Source organism: Dasypus novemcinctus, chromosome 2, assembly GCF_030445035.2.
Source record: "Dasypus novemcinctus isolate mDasNov1 chromosome 2, mDasNov1.1.hap2, whole genome shotgun sequence".
NCBI lineage: Eukaryota > Metazoa > Chordata > Mammalia > Cingulata > Dasypodidae > Dasypus > Dasypus novemcinctus.
Genome location: NC_080674.1, coordinates 147,743,754 through 147,755,912, shown reverse-complemented (window position 1 = coordinate 147,755,912; position 12,159 = coordinate 147,743,754). Strand labels below are relative to the sequence as shown.

Below are 12,159 nucleotides of genomic sequence, written 5' to 3'. Positions count from 1 at the left end.
CGGCTCATCAAGGGTCCAAGAGTATCTTGACAAACATAACCACATGCCACCTTCCCTGGCAATCCCACGAGTGTCTGGGGAGGGGATGGGGAAAGTGAGGGAGACCAGAGATGTTCCAGGTGGACTTAGTGGGCCAGTGGTTCCTCCCAGTCCGACCCCATCGTCCGCCAGTGAAGCCGATTCCGGTCAGCCCCCTTGCCGGCCGCCAGGAGGCAGAGTCAGGGCAGTGGGCAGGGCCAAGACGGGAAGACGGAGAGGGTGGAAAGAGATGCTCTTCAATGATCAACACATGGGAAAGAGGAGAATAAGACAAGGGGAAAGGCACGTGGAGCGGGCGGTGAGGAGGGGCGTGGGGGAAGGGGTGGGGTTCCCCCCGGAGCCCCGCGGGCACTCCAGGGACACAGTGAGGGGATTGGGGGATTGCCTCGGCAGCTGGACTCTCTGCCGGGGGCAGAGCCCGCCCCAGGAGGCCATGGTTCATAACTGGATGACACACAACTCAGCGGGCCCCAAAGAGGGGGATCCCCAAGGCAGAACCCCTGTGAAGTACTGAATGGGATGTTGGCGGCGGGGGTGGCGGGCAGGAGCTTTCGCAGTCCCCTCGCAGCGCAGCGGAGGGCCCACCTCAAACGTCAGGTAGTGCTCCTTCAGCCGGTACTCCTCCGCCTCCTTGGACTTGAGGCCGCGCTCCACGGGCTGACACCTGTGCTCCGCCAGCTCTGCGGTCACCTGCCTCAGCTTATTCTCATGAGACCGCAGCTGCTCCTCCTGCAAAGGCAAGTCCTGCCGGTGAGCCCCGTGCTCAGGGTGCTGAAGGGAGCGGGTGGAATCCTGTCCCACCAGGGAAGTGGGGTCCCTGGACCTGCTTTACCAAAGGGAAACTGTGGCCAGGCCAGGGTCGCCAAGGTGAGGGTAGCGCCTGCTCCTGACTCAGGTGCTGCTCCCGCCTCGCCCCTGCTGGCCCGGCTGGCTTCAGCGTCAGCTCTGCCAGATGCTCCCCAGCGGACAGGAGACCCAGCCCCTCACACTGCGTGTGCGCGTGTCCACGCCGTGGCGGACATGCCATCACTCAGACACTCCCGGCTCACAAGTACTCTCACTTGCACACCCAAACACACCAGATCAAGCATCGGTCTAGCCTCAGCAGTCCCCAGCTCCTTGGGACACACATTCTCGCACAGTCCCGCCCGGTCACACATGGTGACCGCAGACCCACCACCACACCTAGAGAGAGGCAGAGACACTCCTGGAGAGAGAAGGGCACACACATCCCATCCACGGTACAGCCAGGCCCCTTGGTGTGTGTGTGAACACGTGTGTGTGCGGGGGCGTCCTTGCATGTGTGAGAGTGCACTGCATGTGTGCATGCTTGTGCGCGTGTGTGCTATGTGCATGCATGTGCTGTGTGCTGTGTGAATGCATGTGCGTGTGTGTGCGCATGCGCTATGTGCATGTGTGTGCTGTGTGCATGTGTGTGCCATGTGTGCTGTGTACAGCATGTGCACACAGCCAGGCACTGGATAGAAGCAGGACCCCAGGAGCTCTGTGGAGAGACCCAGGACACAGGCCCACTAGAAAGAGGGTCAGCTGCTGACAGAGGCAGGACTGCGCCCCCGCCCTCATTTCTCAGGCAGGCGTCTTCCATTGGTCTTTTCTTCTCCAAAACAAAACTGAAAGTGGGAGTATGGAGGAGGGTTCTTTAGCATTACAGATAAGACATTTAAGGATAGGTGAGGGCAGCCAAGAGCGCTGGATGCAGGGCCAGCCACGCCTCACCTCTGTCCCTAGCTCCCTGTGACACACGCTTTCTCTCGTATTCACACCCAGACAAGATGCCACGGACCCACAGTCGCATCCACACCCTGACTGTCAGAGAGCCCGCACATGCCAACGCCACGGCGCAGCCAGGCCTCAGGGCGGTGTGTGGCGGGTGGGCCTCGGCCCTCCCCCCTGTGAACGGGAGCGGGGTGGAAGAGAATGCCCGCCCCTTCTGTGTCCCCTGGCCCAGAAGCAGGCACCCTAGAGAAGCAGCTGAGCTGCCTGGGCTGCAGGAGGCAGCCTGGGGAGCAGGGGGCTCGTACCTGGCAGAGGCGCGTGGCACAGGAGGGCAGCAGGGGCCGGCAGAACTTCTTCATGGAGCTGACGGCTGCTGGGAAGGCCGGAGCCGAGAAGATGGCAGCCACCAGGTTGATCCTCAGGATCCAGGACAGCATTTCTTCTTTGCTCCTAGGGACAGGACGGGGAGGGGGAGGGAACCGGCTTCTCACAATAGGGCCCCTCTTCCCCACCTGCACCCAGCACCCAGCTGGAGGCCTGGCACAGAGGAGGCGCTAATGGCTCTTTGTAGGTAGGTGAAGGCATGAAAGAGAATGGGTGGGTGGCTGCCCTGTTCAGGGTTGAGGGGCTTCCTTTCTGTGCCAGCCCCCAGGCAGGACCTGGATTTTCATGGGAAAATAAACAGGTCTAGCAATAATGGGTCCAGGAGCCAAAAGGCCCTAGAGCCAGCAGGCCCAGGGGAGCATCAGAGGAGCTGGGCGACAGGTCAGCAGAGCCCACCCGGAGCTCCCCCTGTTCCTGTCCCCTGGGCCAGGCCAATCACCCACCAACAGTCACCCTCCTTTTAAGTACATGGGACAGAGAAACTCAGAACGCAAGTGACAGGAGGATGGAGGCCCGGGGAGTGGACGGAAGACCTTCCAGGCCAGTTGTGGGGCCAGTCCTTCCCAGCCTCCCCAAATTGAAAGTGAAGGAAGATTCCTAAAGCTCGCCCCTGCCCCATCCTTTGAGGACTGAAGCGTGCACCAGCATGACCTGAGGTTCGTTTCAACAGATGGCGGGGCCGTGCCAGGGTCCTGATTCGGTCGGTCTCGGGTGGGGCTGGAGGACTCGCGTTTCTAACACGCTGCTAGTGGTGCCGAGGGCCCCGCACTCAGAGAACGGCCGCTTGCGGGGATCGCGGCTGTCGGCTTGCTCCTGCGGCCGAGGCGCACGGACACTGCGGGCCCGCCCCAGAGGGCGGGCAGGGGCGCCCCGTGCAGGCTCGAGGCCGCGGGAGCGAGGGGCTTCCAGCTCCCACTTACGGTGCCTGGAAGAGGAAGACCCTCCAGTCGGCCGTCTTCAGCTTGAGCACGTTGGACTTCTTGCTGTAGTCAGAGGCCCTGGTGGCCAGGGCGTGATGCACGCGGACAGCGTTCTTCAGGTCGCCCTCTGACAGGGCCTTGTCGGGCCGGTACTCGTCCTGGGGGGGCAGGGGGTGGGCGAGCCTCGTCCCCTCCAGGCTCTGGTGTGCTGACCCCCGTTCCCTCCACCCTCACTGTCCCTCCCTTCCTCTACCGCTCTCTGTCCCTATAGCTCCCTCCAATTTTTCAGTTCCTGCTGCTATGAAGCTACCCTCACTGCCACACCAATCACCCCACACACTCCTCCCCTGTGCCCTCGTCTGCCCCAGAGGCAACACACTGGGCATCTACTTAGCCCCTGGGCATATCAGAGACCCCTCCCTGAAGCCACCAAAGCCGTGGAGGAGCCCACGTCAGGGCCCTGGTGGGGGGAGGGCCCAGCGTCTGCCAGAGCCCAGGTCCTCCCAAGACCCCCTGGGCACCACAAAGCAGGGCTGGATGGGGGGCTGAGCTGATGCTTCCCAGGCAGGGACTCTGAGGGAGCCTCTCACCTTCTGCAGGTACAAGATGGTCCCTTTGAGCACTGCGTAGAATTTCTTCCAGCCACGCCTCCCACGGGGTGCTGGGGGGGGTAGTGTGGCCATGACCACCCATTCCAATATCCCCCACCCTGCCTCCCCTACATGTCCAACCAGGGGAGTATGAGGCCCAGGGGAGACAACCAAGGCTGTGGGCAAGGGGCCCCCCTTCTGGACCAGAATCCCTCCCCAGGCACCTTCCCCCCGGCCTGACACCCACTCCTCTTGCCATCCATGTCGGCATGAGTCTTCCGGGTGAGCACACCATGCTTGTAGGTGGTGGCACTGAGAGCCTGTGGGACATCCAGAAAGGGGTTGCCACCATCCAGGATCCGGGTCACCTTCTTTATGCCTGTCCCAAACTTGTCATCCACCAGCTCAGACAGTGATTTCCTCAGCTCGTCCTCATCACTAGGGAAGGACCAGGCCTGAGCACAGGCTCCAGGGAGGGCTCAGCCCCACAGCGACGTGCCCCTCCCACCAGCCACCCCTCTGCAGGCCAGAATTGGGGGTGAAGGACAGCCATGAGAGGCAGAGGGGGGCAGGTTTCAATCTAGGTCACAGATGCAGGTCTTTGACCCCTCCTCTCTGTCTTCAGCTCTGACCCCTGGCCTCTAATTTTTGATCTTTGGCCTCCAAGCACAAGTCGTTACATTTGATCACAAAGTTAGAGATCTTACTATCTCCAGGCCTCCTTCCCAGTCCTCCTTCTCTTCTCTCCCTGGGAGCCTGCCCTGGGAGCCCAGCCCCAGGGAACAGAAACCCACAGCCAGACTCAAGTTGCCGCCCACACCCCACGGGCATGCTGGGGCAGGGTGGGCCAATAAGTGAGGCTCCTAAAGTCTGACTCCTGTGATAGGCCTGGTGGAACAGTTTCCACTCTTCCCTGTTGGGTTGGGGCTCCCGACAAGCCCCGCCTGGACTTCTACATGGACCAGAAGGCCCAGGCTACCTACAAGGGCACAGCGAGGAGGAGAGGCCACTTTCCCCCAGGAGCCTCTCACAGTCTTTCCAACCAGCAGGGTTCCCACACCTTTTTCCAGATGACGAGGTATCTCTAGACCACACTGCCTTCCCAGGGGAAGAAGTTTGGAGGCAGTCACGCCCCCCTCCCCCAACACTGCCAAGAGCAGCCACCACCCTAAGCATGGTCAGATCATCAGGGTTATAGGGTGCCCATGCCTTCTGCTTGTAAACTCCCAGAGGTGAAAAAGTTGAGTTGTCATCATTGGGAATTATGGCAAACTCTCCAGTACAGAGTATCCATTGTGGACATTATGAAACTAAAGTCACAATTCAATCAATTCCATAGCTGTGTAAATATATCCCACTTTTTATCAAGACAGAAAATGAACTCAAAGGGGAATTCCACGTGGGGTGCTAGCCAGCTGAACAGGGGTAAACAAGGGCCCTTGGGTTGAGAAAAATCAGCACCATGGAGAGTGGCAGGGGTGCCATCCCTGCACCCCCAGCCACTTCTCCTCCCAAAGGTTCCATCTCCCCGCACCTGTGCACACAAGCACTACTCACATGGCCCATTCCAGCTTTTCATTCTTGATAGAGTTGTAAAGGGTCTGGGATGGGGATAAAGAGAGAAAGGAATCCAGGTGAAGAGTCAAAGAAATCCCCACCTACCCCAGTAATGTGGGTGAGAGAGTCCCATCTTGGACAACAGGACAAAGTAAGTATTTGATTCATGTTTGTTGGATGGATAAACAGTGGGTGGGGAGATGTATGATTGGGTGTATTTAACTATAAATTGTTTAAAGTCTTTCTCCTCATGAGGCTGTAAGCTTCACAAAGTCAGGAGTTGTTTATCTTGCTCACCACCAAATCTCCACTGTGTATGCTTACTGTATGTTTAGCATACAGTAAGAGCTCAACAGGATGGGTGGTGGATAGATGGATGGATGAGAAGATAGGCGAGTAGATGGGTGGAGTGGATAAGTGGGGGATGGGTGGATGAATGGAGGATGGGTGTGTGGGTGGAGGGTGTATGAGGGGTGTAGGGGTGTCTATGGTGGAGATATGGGTGGGTGGATGAATGGGTTGATGATTGGGTAGATGATTTGGGTGGACAGATGTGGGGGGGGATGAGTGGATGGGTTGGCAGGTAGATGAACGGGCAGGTGAATGAGTATGTGGGTATGGGGGGAGTAGTGGGTGAAAGGGTGGGTATATAAGTAGGTGAATGAGTGAGTGGATGAGTGAGAGGATGGGTGGGTAGATGAGTGACTGGATGGAGGATGGAGAAGTGAGTAGTAGATAGATGGAGGGGTAGATGGAGAGATACAGATAGGTGGGTAGTGGGACTTGGATTGTTTGATCTCACAAATACGTTCTTAACAAGAGCTTCTTGATGGTGAAGAAGATAATTGTGGTAAGAAAAGAGACAGTATTCCCAGACTCATTCTCTACCTGCCCATTTGGTATTACCAGGTCCTTCAAAATCACTATCCAAAACTGTATTCATAATCTAGCCCTCCCCCAAACCTGTTCCACTTCCTCTGTGGTAGAGAAACTGACGAGGTTTAAAAGGCCTGAGTTCCACCTTGGGCTTCAGCCACAAAAGAAAACTAGATTCCCTCAATTCCTGATGATTTTGAAGGAATGGGTGGGCTTTTCCCTGTGGTGATGGTGATGACAGTCATGGTGAAAATGGTGGAAGTAAAGATGGGGTAGTAAAGGTGGAGGCGATGACGGGGGGTTTGGTGCTGATAGTGGTGTGGGCGTAATGGTGGTGGAGAGAGCAGAGGCAGCCGTGCCAGCTGATGGCAGTGTTGATTATCACTATGACAGTAATTGTAATGGAGCACTTAAAACAACACACAAACCCTACCCCTCAGCCTAATTCACGGAACATAACAGTCAAATGCTGGGCTGAATGACCTCTTTTTAACACTGTCCCAAAGTCATGGCAGCCCTGACCCCAGTATTAAGAGTCTAGAATGTCAGGACTTAGTGAGGCAGAGACTTCTCTCTCTACCCACCAAGGGTACAACAGGAGGCATGGAAATTTTTGACAGACAATACCTTCAACAGGTCTTTGGCAAAGTCTTGGCCATCATTCAGCCGGTCCAAGTTGGCAATGAATTGCTGGCAGGACATCTTCTTGCCAATGTTCTGTAATAGAGGAGGGGTTCTGCCTGAGAGTAGGGATGGAGGCAAGGGTGGTCCTCATATCCAACCCTGTCCAACCAGGCTAAGGTAGCATTAAGGGCAGAGATGAAAATAAAACTACCTGGATTTCCCCTTGTCTTCTAAAGGTTACAAAACATTTTCACATTCAAGATTCACAAGAGGTAGAATCCTCAACAAATCCAGATGAAGGAGTCAAGTTTGGATGAAGTATTGTAAAAGCTGACATTTGCTGGGCACCTACTGTGCTTCAAGTATTGTACTTGACATGCATTATCTTATTTTCTTCTCAAAAAAAGGAGAGGTGAAATGGGTGTTATTATCATCCCATTTGACAAGTAAGGAAATTGAGGTGCAGGAAGGTGAAGTGATGTGCTCATGATCACACAGCAAGGAAGTGGAAGGGCTGAGTGTCAGACACCAAGACTCATGCTCTCACCCGCTACTCCATGGTTAACTCTCCCAAGGTCACACAGCACCAGGAATTGAACCCAGGCCTCCTGGCTCCTGAGCAGAAGCTCTGTGTATTCCACCATAACTGTCTCATCCTCTCACCTGCACAGAAGGGCAGCAAGAGCTCCAAGAAGTAGGTGAAATGAGGAAGAGTTTGGTCTTATGAGAATCAAAAATCATTTTCCACCAATACTCTTGGGTACCGCATGCTGAGCTGGACTGGGGGCAGCAGATGGTTTCACTCCAGGAGCCACAAACAAAGAGTTGGGAATGACTGTACTCCCAAATTCTGGATTCTTTTTTTAGCCACTGAGTAGCAGAGAGACTCTTACCCTCCAAACCCAGGAGCTGGTGTTTCACTCTCCTGTGTATTATTCACATTTTAACTGGGTGGGAAACACTGGGTGGCACTTAATCTGTGTGAGAATGAAGACCCTTGAACAAAAGTACTTACTGGTGTAGGATCTAGTGAATTTGAATTTTCTTTAAGGCACTGTTTACCAAGATTTACCTACAAAACCATGGTAGCCCAGGAGGTGGGAAGAGATATTGCCCCCAAAAGGATTATTTTAGTCTAGTTACACTTTACAGAATCCTTAACGTGCTTACGGGTTGGGAATATCCAAGGAGAGGATTTGATGTAGTTTCCCAAAGGTTTTATTGACCTTTGTACCACTTCAGCAAAAAGAATCTATTAACATCACATGGGACATTCACATGACACAGATCATAGTTCAGGAAATAATGATATAAGGCTTTATAACTAGCTGACAAGCAAGAATTTTCTACACCCTTTCCAAAAGCTAAGGAGAAATGATCACATAAGTGCCTTGATATCAGTGTGTGTCTTATGGAAAAATGTATCTTCACATGTATATATATGTGTATGTGTATATGAGTATGTAGCCAGGTGTGTAGGCATTTGTAATAAAGGAAAATGAAAGTAGGAGTGATAATATTATCTTTGAGTTCCACACACACTGAACATTCTCCAGCCATCAATCAGGATTGCAAAATTTTTTTTAGTTTTAAACAGGCAAGATTTCCAATCCTAGTAATGATGGACTATCTTGTTGTCAATGAACCTTCCCAGCAGAAACAATTGTTGGGCAAAATATTAATAAAACATCTGTGTGAAGGCATTGGAGACCTGTCAAAGCAGTGTGGACTTCAAGGGTGAATATCCTGCAAAAAGAGAAGGAAAGTATGGAGCGGTGAGCCCCACAAGGAGCAGTTTTCCTCCCTGCAGCATTTGCAAATTCACAAATAGGGGCCAAAAGGCTGAGCAACTGAGTGATCATATAGGATTGGGAGAACAGAGCTTTGTGTCAGGGTAAACCAAGGATAAGTGGTACTGAGAAATGCCCAGGCTTTTTTGTCAGGACCCCAAAAGGGCTACACTGCAAGAATAGGGATGGGTAGGAAATATCTAGTCTTATACAAAGACCAAAGTCCAAATATGAATCATTCAATCCATGACTGGATTAAGGTAATCTTCCCTTACCTTAACAGCCTACCAGACACTAAAGTAAATCTTCTTTGGAGGAAGATAACATCGACCAGTGCACCAAATCACCTCCTTAGTCTTTCACACTCAATTGTCAGCATTCATCCAAAATTACTAGGCACACCAGAAAACAACCAAGAGAAAAATTATGCAATAGACACAGACCCACAGGAGACCCATAGGAAACTATGAGACATATCTTTAAAATTATCACAACCAGTATGCTCAAGAAATTAGATGATAAAAAGGAGAATTTTAGCAGAGAGCTGAAAACTACTAAAAGAGAAATCAAATGGAAATTCTAAAATGAAAAATATAATAACTGAAATTTAAAACCCAATAAATGGGCTTAACAACAGATTAGACATAGCATAGCAGAAGAGAGGATTAGTACATTACAGATAGGAGAAAATATCCAGGCTAAAGAAAAAAATAGGAAAAAAGCCCAAGAGACCTATGGCGCTTAGTGAAAAGGTCTAACATACCTGTAATTAGAATCCCAGGTGGAGAAAGAGAATGAGGCAGAAGCAATATATAATGATACTGGATAATAATTTTCCAAAATTGATGAAAGACACCAAGTCACAGATTCAAGAAGTACTGCAGGAAAAAAAAAAAATCACAGAAAACTATACCTAAGTATATCATAATAAAACTGCATAATAGCAAAGACACAAAGAAAATAATAAAAGCAGCCAGAGGGGATGGGGAGGGGGACATATTTCCTTCAAAGAAGCAACAATAAGACTAACACATGACTTCTCAACAGAAACAGTGGAAGCCAAAAGAAAACAGAAAGACATCTTCAATGTGCTGAAAGAAAATAACCTACTAAAATTCTGTACCCAGAAAAAGAAAACTTTTTCTCAAAAATAAAGATGTCAAGCCCCAGAATAAGAGATTTGCAATACATATATCCAACAAAGAACTCCTGTCCAGAACATATAAAGAACTTTTATAAATCAATAAGAAAAAAGTAGACAATCCAATAGAAAAACAGAGACAAGACTTGAACAAGCATGCTGCAAAAAAGATTATCCAAATGCAAAAAAAGAAGGAAAAAAAAGAAAAATTCTGCATCTTGTCAATCAGGAAAATGCAAATTAAATCCACAATGCAAAGCCATTATGCACCAACAGTACAGCTAAAATGAAAAAGCGAAAGAATACCAAGTGTTGGTGAGGATGTGAAACAACTGGAATTCTCACTCACTACTAGTGGGAGTGCAAATTGTTCTGACTGAGGAAAACTCCACTAAAGCTGAACATAAACATAACTTATGACCCAGCAGTTCCACTTCCAGATTTATATGAATAGAAATTTTTGAATACACTCACCAAAAGGCAAGTACAAGAATGTTCAGAGCAGCATTATTAAAATTAGCCCAAAACCGGAAAAAAATCCAAATGTCTATAAATAGTAAAATGTATAAATAAATAAATTGTAGTATGTTCTTATGCTCAATGAGAATTTTTCAACTATATGCAACAAGAAAGATGAATCTTACAAATATAATGTTGAATGAAAGAAGCCAAATACAAAAGAGTACCTACTACGTGATTCCATTAAAATAACATTTCAATAATCTGTGGCATTAGAAGTTAGGGTAGTGATTGCACTTGAGGGAGAAAAAATGAATAGGAAGGCGCAAGGACTGCAGGGGAGGGCTGGTAGTGGCATGTTTCTCCAACTGAATGTGGCTACTCTGTAAGAATTTATGAAGCTGTACACTTCTCTGTAGTATGTTCATACTTCAACAAAAAGTTTACTAAAATATATAGAAGTATTAAATGAAAAGTGAAATTAAGAAAGAAAGTATGGAAGTTCTTCAGACAGAAGAAAAATTGCCCAGATGGAAGCATGAAGCAGCAGAAAGGAATGAAGAGCAACGGAAAGGGCAGGTGAATCTAAATGAGTATTGATTGTGGAAAGCTATAATAATAAAATTTGGGGGGAAATAAAGTACATGTTAACATAATACTTAAAAGCATGATACCAATAGCATGTAAGTTGAGAAATCAGTAAATGTAGTTAAAGGGTTTTAACATTTTTTCAAAGTCTGACAAATGGTAAAAGTACTTTAATAAGTCAGGGATGCATATTGCTAACCACAAAAAGAATTCTAAAGGAATGCACAACTAACAAGCTAATAGAGGGGACAAGTGGAAGTCTAAAAAATTATTAAATAATCCAAAAATAGGCAAGAAAGGAGAGAAAGAGAAACAGAGCAATGAATTAGCGAAAACAAAGAGGAACCTGCTATATTTAAACTCAAATGTATCAATAATTCACCAAGTGCTGAAATTAGAAAACAAAGATTGCCAGACTTGATTTTAAAATATGAAATAAAAGATACATCCCTTAAATATAAGGGTATTAAAATCTAGGAAATGAAAAGACAGAAAGATATAGCATGCAAATATTAACAAAGGAACTCCAGTATAGCTAAATTTATATCGGACAAACTAGACACAAAGAGAACAAGCATTACTAGAGATAAAGAAGGACATTTTCATAATGATAAAAGCAAATATACCAGCAGATTTAATCATCTTAAATTTGTATACATGTAATAACATAGCCTCAAACTATCCAAGACAAAATTTGACAGACCCAAAAAGACAAAGGCATGTTCACAAACTTGGTTAGATTTTTTTTCTCTTTTTTTTTTATTTATTTTTGTTTGTCTGTTTGTTTTTGGTTGGAGATTTTAATGCTGCTCTCTCAGTAATAGGAAGAACAAGCAGACAAAAACAAAAAACAAAAAAAATCAGTAAAAATATCATAAACAATTTTTTTTTAATTAGATAACCTAGATGAACAAATTCCCAGAAACACACAAACTACCAAAAGTGGCTCCAGGAAGAGAGAAAAAGTAAATAAAACAGAAAATCTGAAAAGACCTTTGGGAAGTAAAGAGATTGAATCAGTAATCAAAAATCCCCAACAGAGAAAAGCCCAGGACCAAATGGCTTCACTGGTGAATTTCACCAAATATTTAACGAAGAATTCACACCAATCCTTCTCAAACTCTACCAAAAAATATAATAGGAGGGAACACTTCCCAACTCATTCTGTAAGGCCAGTGTTGCTCTGATACCAAAGCCAGGGGAAGACATCACAAGAAGAGAAAACTAGAGAACAATATCCTATGAGTACAAAGGCAGAACTCTTCAACAAAATATAAGCAAACCAAACCGAGCAGCATAAAAGGATTATACATCCCCAAGTGGGATTTATTCCAAGAATGAAAGGGTAGGTCAACATAAGAAATCAATCAGTATTTATCTGTATTTATAAAATGAAGGGAGAAAAGCACACATTCATCTCAATTGATGCAGAAAAAGCATTTGACAAAATCCCA

General features: G+C 48.1%; 1 protein-coding gene across 3 annotated transcripts in view; it reads right to left on the bottom strand.

Annotated features, from left to right (window-relative positions):
- PSD2 (pleckstrin and Sec7 domain containing 2) overlaps window positions 1-12,159 on the bottom strand; it is a 47,178-nt gene that overhangs the window by 3,635 nt on the left and 31,384 nt on the right. For all 3 annotated transcript variants that reach the window (XM_058279699.2, XM_058279716.1, XM_058279706.2), the window contains exons 8-14: window positions 6,731-6,820; window positions 5,228-5,271; window positions 3,918-4,108; window positions 3,671-3,741; window positions 3,081-3,238; window positions 2,082-2,226; window positions 625-768 (exon numbers count right to left, since the gene is read on the bottom strand). In XM_058279699.2, coding sequence (XP_058135682.1) covers window positions 625-768; window positions 2,082-2,226; window positions 3,081-3,238; window positions 3,671-3,741; window positions 3,918-4,108; window positions 5,228-5,271; window positions 6,731-6,820 — 843 coding nt within the window. The remainder of the gene's footprint in view (window positions 1-624; window positions 769-2,081; window positions 2,227-3,080; window positions 3,239-3,670; window positions 3,742-3,917; window positions 4,109-5,227; window positions 5,272-6,730; window positions 6,821-12,159) is intronic.